The following is a 20,960-nucleotide window of genomic DNA, read 5'->3' as shown; positions in this document are numbered from 1 at the left end:
AAATGAAATTAATTAATAATCGTCGATTAATAAGCCGAAAACAATCGACGATCGTGTTGACCCTTCGTTCCGCCCGGGGATATTAAATTTAATAATCGAACGAAAGAGCGGTTCGCGTCGTACGAAAATTCAACGGAAGGGTTGCTTCGAAAATATTTTCGATTTTCGAGGGTGCGATAGACAGGGGAGGGACGGAGAGGTCGAAAATTCTGACAGATATTCGGGAATTATCGCCTCGCGCACAATACGACGCGACCAATCATCGAGCGGTAAACCGACGTTAATCCGCTCGCGGATTTTCGCTTCGCATCGCATCGCATCGCTTCTCGCTGATCTGGCCTGGCCCTCTCGCCTCCGATGTCTTTTTTTCCGTGTATGATCGAGAATGACGTTGACGCGACGACCTGCCGAAACCGTATTGACGTTGACGAATACGCGCGCGCCAAATCGACATCCTGTTCCTCCTTTTCATCGCGCCGATCGCGCTTATTTTCTCGTCCCGGTTCGCTCCCTGTCGCTCGATTATTTTCCATTTTGTAATTCTATAAAAAAAATTGCGGACAGCAAGAGGGTCGACCACAAAGTTTATTGACGGAGAGGATATCGAACGAACCATCGCGATGTATCGACTCCCTGTCACAGATTATTGAACGTTCTTTCGTCAATGCAATATCAGTCGCAACTCGCATGATACCTGCATGATAATTAAGTTACGATTAATACGGAAATTCGATATTGCGAATTTCATCCCGAAGAGGATTACAGTGAATATAAAGGACTCCCAGTCAAAGACACATTTCCAGCTAAGCAGATAGGACATTATACCAGAAGATAGAAGTGACCGTGTGCTGTGTGCTGAAATCACTGCGTGGATACAAAGTGCATAGAGGGTATCATGAGGAATCGAGACTAGTCGATCGGTCCATCGAGTTCCGGTAGTGGCTGTCGTAACGAAACCTTTAGGTCTCTTTCATCGTCGGCGACCCGTAAAGTGACTCTCAACGGAACGAAATTATTTTCAAATCTGTCGTTACTAGCGGTATTGGATATTGCGTGCTCTGGGAAAAGGTATTTCGCGGTTCCCAGAAGGGCGGAAAGGGGAAAGAGGGAAAAAGAGATCCCACGCTGGTTCGGGAAACGTGGACCAAAGAAAGTTAAGCTTGTTATTCGACCGGGTTTCGAATATTGTTCGCCAACGCTACGCTGGCTTGTACCCAGTTCGGGGTAAAAAACTATTTTCCAGGGAATTTCCAGCGAGCGGCGGACGTAGGTCGATTTTAAAAAGCGAAATAAAAGAATCGTTGACGCGCGAACGTCATTACCTCGCCTCGGGCCGATGTAGATTAAATAACCAACTCCCGCCGCACCGCGGCTGAAAACAGCTTCGTACCTGTTCGTAACCTGTCTTAGTTGTGAAAAACTGTTCGCTGCCGATTCCCACGTTTCCATTTTCTCGATATTCGATATAAGTGGAAATCAAGAGGGATTAAATCATCCGTTAGGATCAAAATAAATTTCGACGGCATCGAGGAATGAGACTGTCCAAACTGATAACGCGTCGAGTCGTACGCGAGCAAACACGTCTTGTGTCCCAATAAAACGGTCTAGCGAGTACTACGCGTCTCGAGTCTATTCCAGCGGTGGGATCCGCGAACAAGCAGCAGTTTGCGGACGGGGAGCAAAGAACGGCAGCGAAACGAGAGAGGAAAAAGGAATATGCAAAGGCGAAACAGAGTCGAGTCGAAGAGATTTCGTTTCCCCCATCCGTGTTCACCCGACAACTCGGAGAACGACGAACAATATTTATTTTCGCCTCGGATTCGCTCTCTGTTTAAGGAACGCGAAATTTTATTTAGAACGCGACCTAAGACTGAGGAAAACGAACAAAGAGTAAAATGTAAAGAAAAACGGGAGGAAAGGAAAACAGAGGAGCGTTGGGCTGTTCGATGTAGCGCGAGGGAATCACGGCTCACGCTTTGACTGACATCGCGTCGGGGGGGGGTTGAAAAGAATTTTCGTAGAACGCAAACTGCATCAACGTGCGTGTCGTCGTCGGTGGACGGGGGATGGGAAGAAAAAGGGAACAGGGACGTTTCTGTGACCGTTCCTGTCCCGGTACACTAAATCTTTGCCACTCGTAGACGCGCAAACATTTTTCACTCGAGGCGGGGTCTTGATTTCCGAGAGAGCTCCGAACCGCGATGTTCTCTCGCCTCGCAGCCAACCTGTGGAGCGGTCCCTTCGAGCGTACAGAGTATCCAGAAAATATTACCGGACAAAGGGCGACAAACGAGGGGCCACCGAGGCGGTAACAAAAGAAACCGAGGATGAGACAGGAATGGATAGCGAGGCCGGAAATTTCTTTCGAAAGTCGCACGAGACACTGATGCCAGGCATTGGCGAGTACCGTCGACGAGAAATAGGGGAGGAAATAATTTTCGTAGCTGCTTTGATTCGCCGGGGCTAAAGTCAGGATAATAACCGTTCTCGCGCGAGTGCGAGCGAGCAAATCTATTCTCGCTGACCCGCGATCCGTTTGATGAATACCGAGGAAGCTCGGATTCGCGGCAAGTAACACCGCGGAATTATCGCGAGTCCAAAGGACTACCGTACGTACAATCGTAACGTTCTTTAAAGCGGCACCGGCCAAGACTGAAATCCTTTACGAAGCAATTTCACGCGCCGACTCGTTTTAATATTCGGTACTTCCGGAAGAACGTCAACCTTTTCCAAGCCGCGAAATAACCGACTCGCTTGCCGCGAACTGTGTCGCGAGGGAACCGGTACGCGGATACGAGAACCGCAGAGGAGTGCGGTGAGCGAAACATAGCAAAGTTGCTCGCGCGTTTTAATAATAAGAGGAAGAGAAAAAAACCTGGTAGGTGGGTAGAGGTAATTCGAAAGGGCGGAACGAGCGGACGCGGGTGTTCGTAAAATTTTAACGACCCGGTTGTCGACCGAGCGGAATCGTGTCGTTTAACCGCGGTGACGTTGTCGTTTCAGGGAAACCATTTCCGGTCCGTAACTGCACGCTCGCGAACCAGACCTATACCAGCGTCGAGGTGAAATGCGTACCCGGGTACGACGGCGGTCTCCCACAAAAATTCATCCTGGAAGTGTACCACGGCGACGTGGATTTCCTGCCGAGCAGCCAGCCTCTCTACAACGTCTCGAACGGCGACGAGCCGAGCTTCTCCCTCGCCGGATTGGAGGCGTCCGTCGAGGCGGGTGTGCACGTCGCGGTCTACGCCGTCAACGCTAAGGGACGAAGTCAACCAGTCATTCTCAGCGAGGTCACTTATCGAGACGCCGAGAAACGCACCGGTAAGTTTTCCCATCTTTCTCATTCTTACTATACCACCTACGTGTCTCCCATTCGTGGAGAGGGAAATTAAATTGTTCGCGTATGAGATTAAAATCGGAACGAACGTGACTGAATAGAAACATGGGCAAAACCAAAATCGCACACGACTCATTACGCGATTTTATCGCACATTTCGCGTAATTATCGGTTCGCGAAAAAGCAAGATTATTTTCCTTGTGAACTTCGTAAAAGAGTTGCCGGTCTGGGAATGGAAACGGGACAGGGAGTGACAGAATGAAAAATGGAGTGTCACGCGTGAGCTTAATCGAACAAGAAGCGCGTTCAAGGAGAAGGGTGTGAGAGGAGGCGAACCCTGATCAATGCCCGGTGACCGGCACCGATTGTCGGGAGATTAACAAAGGTTTCGGAGGGATATTCGGCTGGATGGCAAGGTCGGCCCGGTTGGTACTCCTGCGGGTTTCTCGCCGCCTTCGGAAACGGATGGTAGCTGTTCCCGGGTGGGTGGTGTCAACGAACAGGGCCGGTAAGCAAGACGAATAGCCGCCGCCGAGACAACACATCCAGACGAATGCACCACACCCATTACGACTACGTCCTTCTCTCTCTCTCTCTCTATCTCTCTCTCTCTCTGTACGTAGCTGTAGTTGTCAGATACAAAAAAGGTCTTATGCAATTTCCTTCTACTCCACTCGCTAAAGAGTAATTGGCGACAAACGAAAAAATTAATCAATTAGTCCTCAAGTATTTTGAGATAGAAGAAAATTGTATACAACCTTTTTTGCAGGTAATAACAGTAGCTACAATTTTTATTGGAAATTTTGCGAAAGAAATATTTTATTTTTTCAATATTTTGTCAAAGGGTATATTAATCATGGTAAACTCGTTAAATACCGTAGTTAGAATAAAGATTCATAAAAATCTGTCTTTTATATCGTGCTACTTAAACCGCTAAACGACTATAGTCGTGCTCTAAACCTAGTTGAATGAGTCCGAGAACTCTCCGATTCTCAGCCTGTTATATCCTATTTTTATTCTGGTTGATTCTAAATCGCTAGAGCTACGTGGCCTCGATTCTACCCGAGAGTTTGAAAATTATTATTACCCTGTCGTCGTTAGAAAAGCACAGTAAATAACATCCGCGACAGCACGGCGTGTTTATACATCATCGTTCGGCCTGTCGAGCGCTGTCGGACAGCTTCGATGGAGAAACATTAAAAACAGTTATCATCGGAACGAACAGAAAACAAATAACAAAAAAAAAAGACGAGGAAATCGACAAAACGAGGGTGCGAAGAAGAGAACGAGGTAAAAATGCGAAAGATTTGTCGTCGGCGGTGGCGCAGTGTGTCACTGGGTGACACGCGTGTGTACAGGAGCGATCGTAAATATCGGAGCGTGGCGTGGAGTTTACAACGCAAACGGGGTAAAACGGAGGGCACCGAATCAATTGTCAGTAAAGTGATTTACGGTCGCGGCGGTGTCTATCAATTTGCAAGCGAGCGAGCGAACTGCTCTCGGCTCAGCTCGGCTTCACTCCGCTCGCACGCGCTAGCATCCGGCCCGGCCGGCCGGCGACTCCTCGTACATCAACTCGCGACGTTCGAGAACGAACGACCATCACTTACCTCGATTATCTTTCGATTGGAGGTAGACGAAGGCGGGGCAGGCTACTTGTTACTTGCCGCGTTTAAGCTTTCGCTAGTCGAGGCACGATCGGACGACGAGTCGGCTCTCGAAAGTCGATTATCCCGTAATTAAGACATTAGCCAAGAAACTTGTGACATTTAAATGGCTCGGACGTAGCTCTACGTTCTGTTCGATCTCCGGTCGTGTTTCAAGACGGCGGCCAGACGGGACGCACCGGAGACGTAAAAATCTAATTGAATCGGTCGGCGAAGTTTCGGTATCCGTGTTGCCTCGCGCGCCGAACGCTAGTTAACCCCTTTCCCTCGGCGCGACGCGACGGAAGCATTTTTTCTCATTCGCCGCGCGAAGCAACGAGCATCGAATTAAGGAAAGCAATTACAGATAATGGTCCCAACGGCACCCACCGCTGCGGAACTGTACAAAAGTCGTGAGAGAGGGGAGAACGAGGGGTACGGGGGCCAGCAGAAGGAAAGAGGAAAATAAGAAAAGAAGGGAGAGAAGAAGCTATCCGGAAGAGATACGAATGTACAGGGTGGTCATTAAGCGGCGGCGCCTTCTCTTCCTTCGTCTTGCTCGCGTGTCCTCCCCCTTACCCCTTCAACGTTCCATTCGGTGGCTGGTTCGCTCGTCTTTTTGGACATTAAGCCATTTCGCGTGCGGTAATTTTCCCTGGGTCATTTTTGCCGCTCTTCTTGCTCCGTCGTTAACTTCACTTAGCTCTGTTTACCCCCGTCGTCATTTTTCTCTTCTCCGCCCCTTCCCAGTCCCGTCTTCTTTCTACTTTCCGGCCCGCCTCTCGTCAGGCGTCCCAAGCGTTTTCCGTTGCTCCGAATTATTTATTTTTCCCTCCGCGTTTTTCCGTCGATTCGTTTTGTTCTCACGCGTGCGATACGTCACTTTTTCTCCAATGGTATTCCCGTCTCGCGAGATCGAATTGCAATTTCAAACATCATTTCCGAATACCTTGAAAAAGAGATGCCCGTATCTCGCAAAGTGAAATTTTCAAAAAGTATCAGATCCGATCGAACGAAAACCTCGTTAACCCACATATTTAGTATTTAAATTTAACGAGTGACAAGAATTTGTGCACGAAGCGCTAGCAACGGGTCTCGCAAGGTGGAAGCCGTTCCGGAAAGTGGGACGTACGCGACTCCTACGATAACCGATTTTTCGCAAATTGAAAAAGAACAAACTCAAACAGATTGGGTATCGCTCGTGCAAACATTCGAGATATTGAACGGTACTTCGTTTCGAAAAATTTCTACATGCCCCTAGCGACTCGGTCCCTTTGTTCCAAACGAGTTTCGTTATTCTATCGCATTACGGGTAAAATTCGAGAAGTTAGCTGTGCGCGGTATCGATCGACTTCCAAAGTATTAATTGTAAGTTCGTAAACGTAAATAATCATAATCATAATCGTAATCGTAATCAGAATAAGAATCAGAATTAAAATCGAAATGATAATCTGAATCAGAATTAAATTACAGAGCACGTACGAGTGCAAGCCGAAAAATATTTCAAACTATACTAACGAACAAACCATCAAAACCAATGAAACTGAATTAACTTAAAAACGAAAGAAATATCGAAAAGTCTGATGTGATTGACAGTCGACGACCAAAGAAACTGAGAAGCGCGCTCGCCGAGCTTAGATGCCCCCAACGAAATTGATCGAACAATTTTAACATTGTTAACTATAGCGACGTGTATTAAACTAAGATTTTGAAAATTCTTAGTATGCAGTCACCGAGGCGATGACAGTCAGACGCGTTAACGCGTGCCGTTGGCGGTTTGCGTAATAACCGATCCCAGATGTAAATCATCGTTTGCGAATCGCCGATATCTAGCCCGTTGTCCTCGTATGTTACGTCAATTAAAGGGCGATCAAACCGGCCCGCGTTTCCGTTTCGGCCACCTGAAACATCGTAGCTATCGATTGGTTCCGAGGAATCCGACACACTCTCTCGTCAAGCTTTCCACTGTGCGTGCGTATTCACTTAAGCGTACGATCGGAATCGGGACGAGCGTTATTCACGCTGACGCTGACAAGCATCGGAAACATCGGGAGACGAACGAGCACGAGCGATCAGTCGTGATTTTCGGCATTCGCGCGATTAAAGTATAAAGCGTCGCTTTTTCAAACGAGTGTACGCGTTCGAGAAAATAGAAACAAAGAAGGAGCTACGCTCACAAAGGCACTTTCTAGTTTATCGTAATTACGGCATGGCGTAACGAGCACGGAGACCCTTGGAAATCTGGATCGTCTGGAAAATTTCGTGGGACGGAGAAGCGACCTAGATTGGGAAAGCTCGACGGTCGCGAGCCGAGACAGGTAAGGCAGTCGCGTGCTGATTGGCGAGTACGTGCCTGAACCACAAATTCGACCTCCGTTTCGCGTTCTCCAGAGTGTCTCAAACTTAAAATCCGGCTCACGATTGGATCCGATCGATGGATCGTTAAAAAGGAACCGGCGTCAGCAGCAGCGTAGCGAATCGCTGCTTCCTATCCATTCATGGTTTCGTCGTTGCGTGGCAAAGAAACTCGCCCCTAGCCGGCTCGGAATTATGAATTTTTTTCCACGGTAATCAGTTTAAAGGTGATTTGACGCTCGTGAGAGGAAGAGAGCGGCGGGACGAAGCGGGAACGCTCTAAATTCCATTAAAGCGGCGCGGCAAGCAGAGTTCTGTAGGAAGGGAAACGATTATTATCGTCGCGCGACTCGCACCGTTAAGTCCTTAAGAAATATTCTCTGCGGCGCGGCGTAATATATTCCAAGGGTAAGTAGCGAGAGTTTATATGAACCGGGGGTTCAGCGAGTTATCCAACAATTTCGCCGGTTTGGCCCGGTGGAAATTCCTCAAACGGTTTGAACCGGTCGCGCCCCGGTTCCGCCAGGTCACACGGCCATTCGTAACGCGTAATGTTGTCGGAAGTATCGTAACGGCCCATTCTCGAGTTCTAAGCCGGTCTCTAAGCACCGTCTCGAAATTAAGCGTATCCTGATTACACCGTCGAGTGCTTTTCAGAGGAGATCTTTACGCGAGTCAAGTTCCATCCCTTTGTTCGACCTCCAATCCTTACTATTTTATCAAGGCACATCTGCCCTCCCCGCCTCCCCTTTTGCTGGCGGCAGAGGTTTAATCGGCAAAGCGGATTCGACGTATCGAAAGAGTATCGCGTAACTGAGAAGGGCGAGAATACGACTGGAATATATCCGGAAGCAGGAATCGTCGGGACAAGGTGGGAAGGTAGCAAGAATAATTCTGGCGAAACCGATGGCCCGCGGGTATTCGAATTAAAGCGAAATCGAGTAGACGTAGTTAGAGAGGAGAGAGGGGCATCGGTCGCGTTAGATAAAGGGTTCCATCGACAGTGGGTAACATTCCTGGTGGATCGTACGATAATTGAGATTAGGATACTTGGCCTTAAGCCTTTCGAGACTCCGGCGATCGGGCAATCCTCCGATAAGCGTTTATTATGGACGAGATTCTCAAGATCCACGGACTACGGTACATCGCCCTTGGCCTCGCCCTTTTCCTTCCTCCCCCGCACCCATGTACCTCGTCTCCGCGTATTACGTACGTACGTATCTCTTTCCCTCTCCTTCCGTTCTTCAACCCCCGGCTCTGCTTTACGCTCCGCGGGCCAATCCTCTTCAGGTTGCGAGATTGCGCCGGTAATTGCTCCTCGATTTCACCTACGTACACACGGCTTTCCATTGTTGCACACGAGGGCGTACAATCTCCCGTGTGTACACGCGCAAAGGGCGCGGGCGATGAAACAGAAGCGAATAGGAAAGAGGATGCGGGAGAGAGAGAGAGAGAGAGAGCACAATCAGGGACAAACTCTCGAGACTGTTACGGCTGATTGCAATTAAGAGGATACCAAACCACCATCGACACGACTACTTGACCGTTCCGTATTAGCATCCAGAGAATCGCGTACGTACGTAGCTCCTGATGAAGGACAGAGATCGGCTCCGTTACGGTGCTCAAAACGATTCTATTCTCGAGTCGTCCAAACGAAAACGAAGCGGCTTAACCGCGAAAAGACTACCGATCGACCAATCTAAATTCTCGTTGAACGAGATTTCGCTTTCGTTCGTACAGGTCGTACGCGCGTAGAATCTCGACGGCGGAGGATTTTTACGGTCGAAATGAATCGCGTCTCGGAGGAGATACATCCGAGTTAATATCATGGACCGTATACGCGGTTGGAAATCCTTCTAATACGTAGCTGGTGCGGCCGAGAACGGAATGGAATAATTTGCGGAGTCGACGTCGTCGGCGTTTCCCGTTGGTAATCCGGGTCGAAAGCGATCGGTCACGGAGGCGAAAGAGAGACTAGACTCGCTCGCGTGAGCGTTTCATTAATTGAAAACGGGCCGAGAGAACTCCGGGGACACGTAAGTCGCCTTAGGAGAGACCGGAAGGACAACATCGATTCGGGGTTAGCTTTACGTTGAAATTAATCCAGGTGAGCCGAAGTTAGATCTGGCTGCGGCTAAGCCCGGCTTTTTGGCGACTTAGTCGACCACGTGACACCGCACCGGTTACGTCTTCGTCGCGCGGTTCCGAGTCGTTCCTTTCGCCGGGAACTCGATCGTTTTCGTCGCGTTATGCCACTTAATAAAATCGTTCGTACGCGCTGTTCGTTTTTCAACGATATTCAAATAAGTGGACGATGAAGTAAAGCGCGGATCGGAATAGTTCGGTTTAAGTTCGCGGGGGAACAAAGTTTCTCGAAGTTTATCTCCGGTAGGGCCAGGTCGGGTAACTAAAACTTTCGACGACGTCGGAAGAATCGAATTTTTATTTGCCCGTTCGAATGAATTCTCGTTCGTTCGAGCGGTATTTTTTCCGTGTAAAGAGAATCGAGAGGGACGAGCTCGTTCGGCCGCGTTAAGACCGATTAGCGATCCAAACTTGGATGAACTCGGGGTAGTTCGGAAACCCGGGCGGGATACGCGATTTTCCTCCTAGCGGCGCCGGGTTTCTCCGCGGGAATCCCGTTAGGTTAGACTCGTTAGACCATCCTCGAGGATCGACGGTACGAGGACCGGTTTATCTTTAGTACCGACGGCGGCAGACGTTTCTTCCCGTGGAACAACTCGATTAAACTTCCATTGCAACTTTTACGGGACATTGTCGGAGCTTAGGAAGGTATACGATCCCGATTCCCGCATCCGATCGAGTTCTATGACGCGTTGGATAGAGGAGCGAACGATTAAAAAATTGCTGCTCGTCGCTATTTAAGTGAAGAGGCGCGAGCTGAATAAAACGCGAGAAATTGGGTCGCGGTTAAGAGAGATACTTCTTAACAACGATCCGTTCTGATTCTCGAAACTGTCTCGACTCGTTCGTCGCGGTTCGCTGCGTTTACGAGAGCATTTACACTTGCGCGAGGCAGTTTCCTGTCACTCAGACGCTCATATATTCCTGCTGCGACACCCTCGAATACGATTCGCTCGTGAATCCTCGACAGCGCCAATAAAACGCAACAATACTTTCGAATGCATCGTGTGATAAGTGCGCAGTAACCTGAATCGTTGCGACCCATTTCGAGATTCGAGTCCCTGCGCCTTGTATTTAAGTAGAGAGTTCACGAGCGTCTTCGTGTCTGCGCTATATAGAAATTGTTCGGGAATCCGGCTACGTTCACCGGTGCGGGATCTACGATTTGATCAGGGAAACAAACGGAAAGGCAAACGTCGAGCGTAACGGCACGCGTGAACGTTCCTGCGTTAGATTATTTAGGTCTGGAAAGGTGCGAGCGCCTCGGGTAGCTGATTAAACTCCGGGTTTCATAGGCATTACGCGAACACCTTCCAGCAACGTGTGCGAGTACTCGCGCACGCGCCCCCGCAATCTATTTACATGCATAAATATACCTGTATTATGCACAACGCGTATATATGAAACGACGAAACGCTCGTGTAGAGCTACCTGCGTCGTGCCTGGTTCCACCACGATTTTCCTTCTCGCGCTCAATTTCGGGCCGCTGCGAAAACCCTTTCGAGCTTTAGCCTCGCCCGGAAAGTTTCGCGTGGAACTTTCAACCGGAGGAAAAGAGAGTCTGCGATCGTCAACGAAATCTTTGCGGGTGTGTCGCGGAAACTCGAGATACCTCGCGGATCTTTCGAAGCTCCTGCTTACTGGTCCAAAAACTTTGTACTAGGTGATGCGTTTAAAAAAATAGCGAGTATTGTCGATGCCGTGTTTTGTGAGCAGTCATGAAAAATTGAAACATAGAAGTAAAGACGGCGCGACTTAAGGATGTATTGGCTATACAATAAATCCCAAAAATTTATGTACNATAGTAATAGGAATCTATAATAACAAATTCAACATGTTAGCATTGTTTAAGTATATAGCCTATACATCCTTAATGTAAATTGATAATGGAACGAGACTCGATGGCTATATTCGGAAATCGGAAATGAATAAACAACTATGTTTGCATGTATTTGTTTACGTCTACTAACAGCCACGGGTGTATTATACCGTCGAGCGAGTTAAGAATTAAAAACGTTCGTCACGGGAGGCTAACGAGCGTGCCGGCGTGCTGTCCCACTTAAAACTCCGTGGAGCACACAGCTGGCCAGGCGTGGAGGAACACAGTTTTGTTAATTATCCGACGAAAACAGCAGGTATGCTCCCACGCTCGGCCACTATCAACTAAAACTAAAACGTCACGTGCGAGGAACCGGCGGCCGGCGAACGCGAACCAAGAATTACCCTGGCAAGATTTCTCGCTACCTCTTTTCTCCATTAACCCACCTATTTACCGTGGCAGCGTGCTCCCGGTTTCCTCGATTCCGAATACCGATATCGCTCGTCGGCTAATTTCTTCAGCTATAAGAGAAACGTGACTCGCTTGGTAAGAGTCCCCGCGCCGGGAAAACAAGTTTCGTTGCCCGCTAGTCTTTCTACGTTTCCTGCGATCAAATTTACTCGAACGTATTCCTTCAGCGAATAACGAAGTGCGTGACGTTGCAACGCTGAAAAACGTTAATTTTCAGCGGACAAACATCCGAATCGAGTCCGTATCTAACCGGAATCCACGTAAAGGCGGTTGCGGAGTCTGTTTCCTCTGGGGTTCCCAGTTTACCGAGTTTTTTGAGCGAGAAAAAAGAGATGGGATAGTAAATAGCCAGGGAGAACTGTAAACCAGTCGTTGGCTCGGCGCCGTGTCACATAGTATGATTAATCCCTCGCTCTAATTTACGTTTCTTCTTCGTTCGCCGGCTTCGCGACGAATTCCAACGGAGCGCAAATGCGAGAAAGCATTCGGCCTGAGTACGCGCGATGAGAAAAAACACTGAGACGCGTTAAAAAACGTACTCTTAATTGGACGGTCCATTTAATTACTTACTCCGAAATCTCTGTTAACCGGAGGAAATGATTCTACGCAGAATACGATAATAATTGGAGTTCGTCGCTGAACTCGTGTCCGTCCACTCCTATCGAGGAAATCGTAGAGAGGCACGTTCCTCGACCGGCGCGAATTATTACGATAAAAACGTCTGGCTTTATACCGACTAGGGAGATACGTCGACGCGTGCGACGAGAGTAAAATCTGCGCAGTTGTGTAATTATAGAGAAGTGTCGGTCCGCACGGGCACAGCCGTCGCCCAAAAAGCTTGTCTACTCGTTTCATAATGATTATTATCGCGCCATCCCCGCGGTCGCCTGTTTATTAATCTACGTATGCGTGTATATGGATATATTACGATTTATTTGCTGGTCTAGCAACGGGGATCGGCCGCGATTATTACCGGCTCCGTGCATCGTTTAATTATGGCCGTGATAATTTTAAATAAATTACCGTTGTTCATTTGTCAATCCCCAGTTACCTCGTAAATTTCATCGGAGCCCCGGAGTGAAACGGCGCGAACGCGCGGAATTTGTTAATTACGTCGACGTCGGCTCGTTTAAACGTCTGCGTCCCCCTCTCTCCGTTATCGCTCCTCGCTCTCTGCCTATTTCTCTGTCTATCCTGCGACTAACAGTACCGGATATGGATGCTTCTCTGTGTTCAAGGACAAGACGCCGGGATCGTGTTATCACCGCTGATAGCGGTAGTGGTGGGCGCGCTGGTCACCTTGGTGCTCATCGTGATGGTTGTGGTAGTGCGTGTACGCAGGGAGCGCGTCTCGAAGCCCAGGCACGAGAAGCCGGCAGAGCTCAGCGAACTTCCGACGCAGCAGTATCCCGTGCAAAATCCACAACAAACCGTGGAGACCGACCCGGATGTCATCCCTAACAAATTCGGTAAGTTTAATTCTGAGAACGCGTACTCTCGATAATCCCCGTGGTCTTTTTTTGTTCGCCCGCAAAGATGAATAATAGATTAACTCGAGAAAAACGTTTCGAATGGAAATAACAGGGATGGGAGAGTGGAGTAGAAAAACCGCGGTCGGTTAATTGTCACGGGTCCCGCTTCATAACGTTCCCGAGAGAAAATTCCCAAACGAATTGTCCTCGGACCGGACGTTGCGTGCATGTTGCAGAGGGAAACCTGGTGGAAGTCAGCCCGCCGAGCTATCCCGGTGGATATCCCCCGGGACACTGGGTCACGCCCGGACCTACGCCAAGCATAGACGAGCTCTGCCACAAATTCGCCGGAAGACCGACGGAGCTGAGGTTACCGTCGAGGAGCAGCGCGATACCGAGTTTACAAAGCATGCCCGTGACCGTGGGCGGCGGACAGGGTGTCGTGGTCAGCGGCAACCAACCCGGTGGAGTGGTGCTCGGGGGTAGCGGCCAGGGTGTCGTTGTCGCCGGCGAGTGTCTCGACGGAGAGGCGATCAAGAGACGGTTAATGGCGAACAGGCTTCCCGAGAGCTGCGTTTAGACCAGGGATAATAGAGCTCGTTTCTTTCCCGAAAGCTTCGGGCGTCGTTCGTCGCGATGACTCGACGCTGCCGACGATCACGCTGTCCGTCGCACGACCGGCGACGAGACCGTCCCGGCGGCTCCGCGTAAAAGTGTTTCGACGATCTCGATTTTATGATCGTTTTTGTACAGTAGGATTACGGTACGATGACGCGACGCAAAGCTCTTTTACGCGGAGCTGCACCGGTTCTTCCGAAGGCCGAGCGCGTATATAAATCGAGTTGAAAGACAATCGACTGCGTCGTTGCGAGCAACGAGAGATGACGATAATCCGACGGGAAGTAGACGACGAGTATCGGAAGGAACCGCGCAATTCGATTCGGGACGAAACTTTTCAACGTTTGCTACATATCCTGTCAAAATTGTTTCGTAAACGTTTCCTTGATACTCGGAAGAGATTCTTTTTTTCTCGCACTCGGTGTAGAGAAGGAAATGTAGAAGAAAGAAGAAGAATCGGATCGAGGAAAGAGTTAGGTGAAAACTTATCGGTCTCGAGTTTTCCACCTGGGAAAAGATCCTCCAAAGTTGTGTCTCCTTCTGTCTTCGCGCCGTCGACCTAACTTTCCCAGTTCCTCCATACCAGCGTTCCGGTTTCTCGAGTCCAATGATCTTCGACGCTCTCTTTTCGCATATATTTCTTCCACGCTACGTGATTCGCGTCCTCGCGTCCGTGACAATTTTCCCGGGAAAAATTACGAACAAATGGCTGCAGTTTCGCCTAACGTATCGACGAAACGCGACTATCGCTACGACTTTGGAATTCTTTCTCGACTACCAACACCGATTGAGTAAAAGCCCTTCGATCACATGGTTCTCTTAACGTTTCTTTTTCTCCTGAATCTCCGTACTTTTACGATTAGCCAATTTTTCGTATCGGAGTCGAAACGAGCGAGACGAGATCCTCGACGTCTGGGGTTATCAGCTGGCTCGATCCATCGAATCGCAGGAATCAAAACGGGCGTAAATAAACCCCCGAGCCCTGAGCCTACCAATCGAATCCGCAGGCATTAGGCCGAGGAACGCGAGAAAAGATAAAAGGTTCTCTCGGGCGCGCAACCCCTGTTCCGGTTGCCCGGAATGAAGATGGATGGAGGAACCCCGCGCGAGAATGTACGATGGAAACGAAAAAGGTTCGCTCGCACAAGAAACGAGGAACAGGGGAGAACGGGGAGATAACGCGATGTTACTTTTGCTGAGTCGTAGTTGCGGCCGAGCCGGCCTGATCGATCAACTTCGACAACCGGGATATATTATTCCACGCTTCAGCCACGTCATCTCGTTTGTTTAACCATCATGGTAACGACTCGATCTCTTTTCTCTCGACTCGTCGAGCAAGGTAAGTGTCCGTTCAGTCGTTTCAATTAGTTAATGGAAATATCGTAAATCCAGTTGGAATCGACAATAAATTGATGGAGATTGAGAATGGAAATAGTATCGCGTTTCACGCGACAATTAACAATTTACTGTGTATAGTATGTCGAATCAAGTCAAAATTCATGAGAACGGTCAAAGATAAGCTGGTTTCGCATGCGTGGAAGAAATTAATGCTTGAATTTATTTAGAAAACCAACCGCCGCTTTGTTTAACCGTACACGATAACTGTGATACAATGTTTCTAAATCCTTTTCCTCTTATCGTCGCCGATAACGTTCATTTTCGTATTCAGCAGAATTTCCGACGTAACTCTTGTAAATATACATATGTATGTATGCACGTGCGTACGGTGCGGTACGTGCGGACGTTTCGCAAGCGCAACAATCAAAGCGGGACAAGTTCTGGCGCGTTCTCGTTTCGCGCGAAGGAGCGAATCTGATTCGATTAGTTCATCTCGCGACGAACCAGGTGGAGGATAAACTCGCGGAGGAAGAGAGACGGGGTAGGTGTGAAAAATTGAATTTACAAAGGTCAGAGAAATCGGGCTTCCACGCGACGCTTCGCGACGAGGTCACGAAGCTTGACGGGCGAAACTAGGAGTAAAGAAGTGGCAATGTATATTCCTAAAAAGAATGAAGCGACGCGAAACTTCGTCCAGAACTCTCGAAGGAAGAATGAACGTTCGCTTATCGGTATGCACGCGAACATCGGGAATCAAGCGTCGAGCGCCTCTTTCGATGTATTCAAAACGAGAAAAAAAAATAATTAATGAAACAACAAAAAAAAAAGAAACTAAAAGTCGTTGCTCGTTAGTTAATGTCGTATCATTGTACATAAGTATTGTATCGTTAAAAAGAGATCGATTACGAACGTCGTCGGTAATTTCGATTTTTTGCCGTTGCGAATATTGCCGAAACGTTGGGAGAGAGTGAGAGAGAGAGAGAGAGAGAGAGAGAGAGAGAGAGAGAGTGCGTGTGTGAGAGTGTGTGTGCGTGAGAACTTGATCGTGCTGCAGAAAAATCGAGGCAGTTCGAAACGTCCCGTTCGCGGGACCGATCGATGCCCCGCGTCAAGTGAGACAGGTTGACAGGTCGTTATTTCCCGAAACGCATCGACGAAACAACGATCTTTGTTAATTAAAGTACGCGCGCTGTCCTCGCCGCAACATAGAGAAAATTAGTCGCGCTTTCGGAAATCGGATCCGTAACGCCTTTTTCTATCGAACCCTCGAATAACAAACTGGAAATAAAAAAAGAAAATAGAAAAAAAAATCGTCACGACCAATCGTCGCATCGCGAACACAAAAAACGATTGCGACACGATTACCGCGTGGAAACGACCGACCTGTTCGACGCGATCACACTTTTTTCACGTCCATGAATATTAGCCTAATGCTGACGGGTGTCGAGAAGCCGGCCAGCGAGAATCGATATTTAGCGAGGTAACACGCACAAGCCGAGAATCCGCATCGATGCCACTGTACGCTCAAAGTTTCTGATCTCGCATCATTTTTTGTCGCCGTTTCATAAGTTTCGTTTTTTACGCATTTTCTATTTCGACGAAACGTCGAAGGCGAGATTCTCGGCGAGCGGTACGAGATTCAATGGTGAACGAAAACGAGAACGAAATCCGGAGAGTAACGAACAAAAACAGTGTACATAAACAGCATGACGCGCGATCCGTGTAAATCGATTATATTTTAAGTTCACTGTATAGGTGATTTCATATCAGAACTCCATATCGTCTACTAACTCGTATGTATATATAGGTACTACATAAAAGTTTCGATCTGAATAAACTGTTTAACTGTCTGAATCGAAGCTACGCAGACCCTCGTTTGAATCACGAACCCCAGCAGGAGCAGCGGATCGAAGAAGACAGCCGAGCTTTAAAGGTTCTGAGGAGCGCGGAAATTGGAGCGAGAAGGTAATCAGCGATCGTTCCACGTCCGTTCGATAACCGGAACAGAAAATATAGCGCGCGATTAATCATCGGACCTTGATTAATAGATATTAATCGACTCTAAATAGGAGGCCGAAACTGCGGCGTTCGCTCGTTAAACCAAACACCGTAACTATCGGTCTTGATAACGACCGACCGATCATTAGGCACGTACCTGCGTACGACCACCGGTAATAAAATTCGCAATTAACTCGCGAGATGTCTATTAATGGACACGGTAAAGAGTTCTCGAAAACGTTTCGTCGGATTACGTATCCTGAGGGCTTCCCGTTTGATCGAGAAGGGGAATATCCCCTCGTTGCCCGGAGAAATTCGTCCGGTCGGACGATCTCGGGAGACTGTTGGAATATCGTTTAGCATAATCCGAAATTTATAAAACCTCACAAGTGGAAAGCATTTCGCGAGGGAATCGAAAGGAAAATTCAACCGGAATGATTGCGGGCCGCGCGAGGGGTTCACGAGATCGATTCTCTCGATCCCCTTCGATTAAAAGGAGCCTAGGATCGTTCCGAGGAAGCTTTGATATTATTTATGTTGCTCGCGAGTGGCTGGCGAGATGCGCGGGCGATTCTGAAATTTTACGATTTTACTACATACATATAGTACGAGGGATCATAAAAATCGCTTAAGATGCAGCTACCGCGAGAAATCCCTGGCGTGCCCTCCGGTGTACTCGAGAAAAAAATGGAAGGAGCCTGAAAGGAATTTTAATCCGCACTATGTTTTGCGCGCGGTTACGTGCATCGGTACGAAACATCTTTATGAGCAACGAGCACGCACGATCAAAGTCACTTCTTTATTCTCAGTAACGACAGAATCTGTATTTTTATAAATTCATCGTGCATTACGATTTTTCATATGTTCACGGGAACGTGCACACGACGTACAGGCTTTTAAGAGTGAGACGTTAAGATTACACGGACTCCGTGGACTCTGTCGACTCTGTCGACTCTGTCGACTCTGTTTGCTTCTTGCACGGACACTTGGCCTCGTCGCACGGCTTCGTCGGAGAACACGGGTCCATCATATTTCGGATTTGGTCGCGCAACTTATACGTCGCGGTCAGGATGCAGTTCATTACGGTGAACACTGCATTATTATACTTCTCAATCAGCACATATCTGAACTGGTGCAGATGCGGCAACTCGATCTGCGAACACGTCAGGGTTTCATAAAGAAACGATTACTTATAAACTGTGTACGGAGCTTCGAACTTGTGGTTACTTCATCGTAGTCATTGCTGGTGCAAATAGTGGACACTATTCTACGATACAAGTCCTCGACGTCCTCGCTGCTACCCCACAAGCCCTCGGAATGCGTCCAGTAAACGAGACCAGCCGCGATCCCGCTCTTCAGAAGAAAGATCAGAGTCGAGCAGAGTTTCTGTGCCACCGACTTCGGCGGTGCTTTTTGGGGACAGTCGCACAGCTACGCAAACGTGACGTTATCGCGACTCGTGTCGTCTCCACGAATATTCTGGCGTTTAATATGAAACGCGTCAACTATTCTTATACATATTTGTATAACGGGACCTGTGAAGGCTACAGACTGGATTCCTATATGACATATACCAACAACGCATCGGACAACAATCAGATTTCGATCGAACGCTAATCTCGTTCGCAGGGTCGAATGGGACTCGTCCGAACGACGTTGAAAGCGCATCTACGTGCTAAGGAACTCGGTGAAAGAAAGATAAGATTCGCTGCTTTCACCCGACCCTCGAGAATATCCGATTCTGCGTTGGAGCAGACCCCCAGGGTCCGTTAAATGCGAACAGCTAGGTCACGTACGTGTCCCTAGCAGCGACTACACGCCAACTCGGAACTGTCCTCCTCCATTAGCGAGCCATCGGCGTCGACCGTACCTGTGTACACCGGACTGTCGGGCTAATTTCAAGCAAACGTATCGACTAACCAATTCCGCACAGGTGCCGGAACGCTATCATCCGCCGCCGTCACCACCACCGTCACGGTACGTCAACGTTCGCGCAAAGACGAGTGTCGAACTCTCGCAAAGCACTCCGTTAACGAGCCGACCTCTCTCTCGCTTATGAGCTAAATGCTCGTAAATATTAGTTAAAGCGACGGAAATGGACTTTTTGTTCGCTGGCAGAAATAAGCCCGTCGCGTCAAACAATCTTCCGTTTACCTTGGGCGGGCAAGTTCTCTGCATGTCCTTCCGTGAGCAGATTTTAATGGCCACCGGCCGTGGAGTCCAATAGGACGTGGATCCAGCGGAGACATTGGGACACGGCCGCGTCGGATCCGACTGGACCAGCTTCTGAATCCTCTTCGGTCTTATGCATGTTTCCGGATTGGACAGATTGATAGTCTGCGCGACACACTTCGTCCCTCTTCTCATCGTACCTTTCATACCTCTAGCGTTCGTTTTGACGTCCAAGAATTTTACAGAAACGGGAAATCAAACGACGCGAGACGTTCGACAGAGATCTACAAGGAATGAACGATGTAAATCTTTTTTTCAGCAAAACGCTATTATTCGAGTCTGGTTACGTTGAATTTTCGTTGCGAAATCTCCTGTCAGTTAGGAAGTTACCAAGTTTCTAAACGATCGCGCGGGTTCACTTTGCATCGCATAACCTTCGGGTAGTTTACGACGTTGCGAATTTATCGAGTACGGTGGTCGTTAACGTCGGCAAACGGGTTTACTGGTCCCTTTGTACGGTGTCCAAGAATTTTGCTTGACGGTTTGGCCGAACGAGATTTCTGCCCTTTTAAGGTTTGATCATTTTACGCGTTACGGGCATGTCGTAGAAATTTTGACTGATGGCAACTTCAGGCGCGGTCGGAATCATTTCGATTGATCGTTAATTTAGAAGAGGAGCGAGCAGGGGTCTCGCGGGGTCGAAAACAAATATTTCTGCTCTTATCCAATGAGAGTGGAAAGGATAAATCTGCACAGCTGTTCGGTTCTCGTCAGCGAGAGTTAGTACAAGGAGCCCGATGGCGCGGGATAAAGGTGGAGGAAGGGAGGCGAGTAAACGAAAAGAAGAAGAATAGAATGGGAAGAGACGTCGCGATAGTGGGCGACGTGTACGAAGAACGCCGGCGGCGTTACGTATGGCGTTCGCTCAGTCAAGTTTCGTTCGCGAAATCCTCGATTCGGTTCTTACCCCCTTTCGCTGGCTGCTGATAAGAAAGAAGATATAAAGGAGGCGAGATTACAACGGGAGCGAGGAGGCGAGGGCTGCTCGGTTACTTGATGAAACGGAGTTTCCAACGAAAACTCGCCACTCTTCCCGCGACCTCACGATTCCTTATTCATCAACGCCATTGGAAAAACTCGTAAAATTTGCATCCGACACGCTCGTACATCCTTCATGTTTATGCACTCGACCGGCGGCCCCGTCTGTCCACCTTTCCTAAACGGCCGACCTTTTCCCCCCCCTCGGTATTCCACTCTCTATCCTTCGCTCCTCGCTTTTTGAAAAGTGGCTTCCTTCGCAGGGACATCCACGCAATAAATACGACTGGCGGCGTTAAAATAATGGGGCCCGTTCCGGGTACATAAGTAATCGAGGAGGACGTTTGACAAGCGGCGGCGCATAAAAAGCAACGTGCACGGAATTTGTTCTCGAGCTACCGTCGTTCGAGCGACATGCATCACTTTTATCGCGCGATTCCACCGCAACGATACGCGTATTAATAGCCGCTCTGCATCCTTCGAAGACGCTCCGTTGTTAAGCGGTACGATTCCTTATTTGGACAAGTTTTTAACAAACATTATCTTGC

The 20,960-nt window shown here is 48.6% G+C and overlaps 2 protein-coding genes across 2 annotated transcripts in view; one reads left to right on the top strand and one right to left on the bottom strand.

Moving 5' to 3' along the window:
- LOC108627040 (hemicentin-1) overlaps nt 1–17,063 on the top strand; it is a 202,844-nt gene extending 185,781 nt beyond the window's left edge. Inside the window, exons 12-14 of the mRNA XM_018028063.2 lie at nt 3,004–3,324; nt 13,015–13,245; nt 13,485–17,063. Of these exons, the coding sequence (XP_017883552.1) occupies nt 3,004–3,324; nt 13,015–13,245; nt 13,485–13,828 (896 nt within the window). The 3' untranslated portion in view covers nt 13,829–17,063. The remainder of the gene's footprint in view (nt 1–3,003; nt 3,325–13,014; nt 13,246–13,484) is intronic.
- Nucleotides 17,064–18,030: 967 nt separating this feature from the next.
- LOC108626993 (uncharacterized) lies at nt 18,031–20,042 on the bottom strand. The gene is made up of 3 exons (XM_026815253.1): nt 19,357–20,042; nt 18,430–18,633; nt 18,031–18,355 (listed from the first exon to the last, which is right to left on the bottom strand). Exons 1-3 carry the CDS (start codon nt 19,579–19,581, stop codon nt 18,119–18,121), a joined length of 666 nt encoding a protein of 221 aa, XP_026671054.1. The 5' UTR covers nt 19,582–20,042; the 3' UTR covers nt 18,031–18,118.
- Nucleotides 20,043–20,960: the final 918 nt, after the last annotated feature.

The sequence above is a fragment of the Ceratina calcarata genome, unplaced genomic scaffold (genome assembly GCF_001652005.2).
Source record: "Ceratina calcarata isolate Rehan_Ccalc_2016 unplaced genomic scaffold, ASM165200v1 scaffold436.2, whole genome shotgun sequence".
In the NCBI taxonomy this organism is placed as follows: Eukaryota; Metazoa; Arthropoda; class Insecta; order Hymenoptera; family Apidae; genus Ceratina; species Ceratina calcarata.
This window is presented reverse-complemented; position numbering and strand designations above follow the sequence as displayed.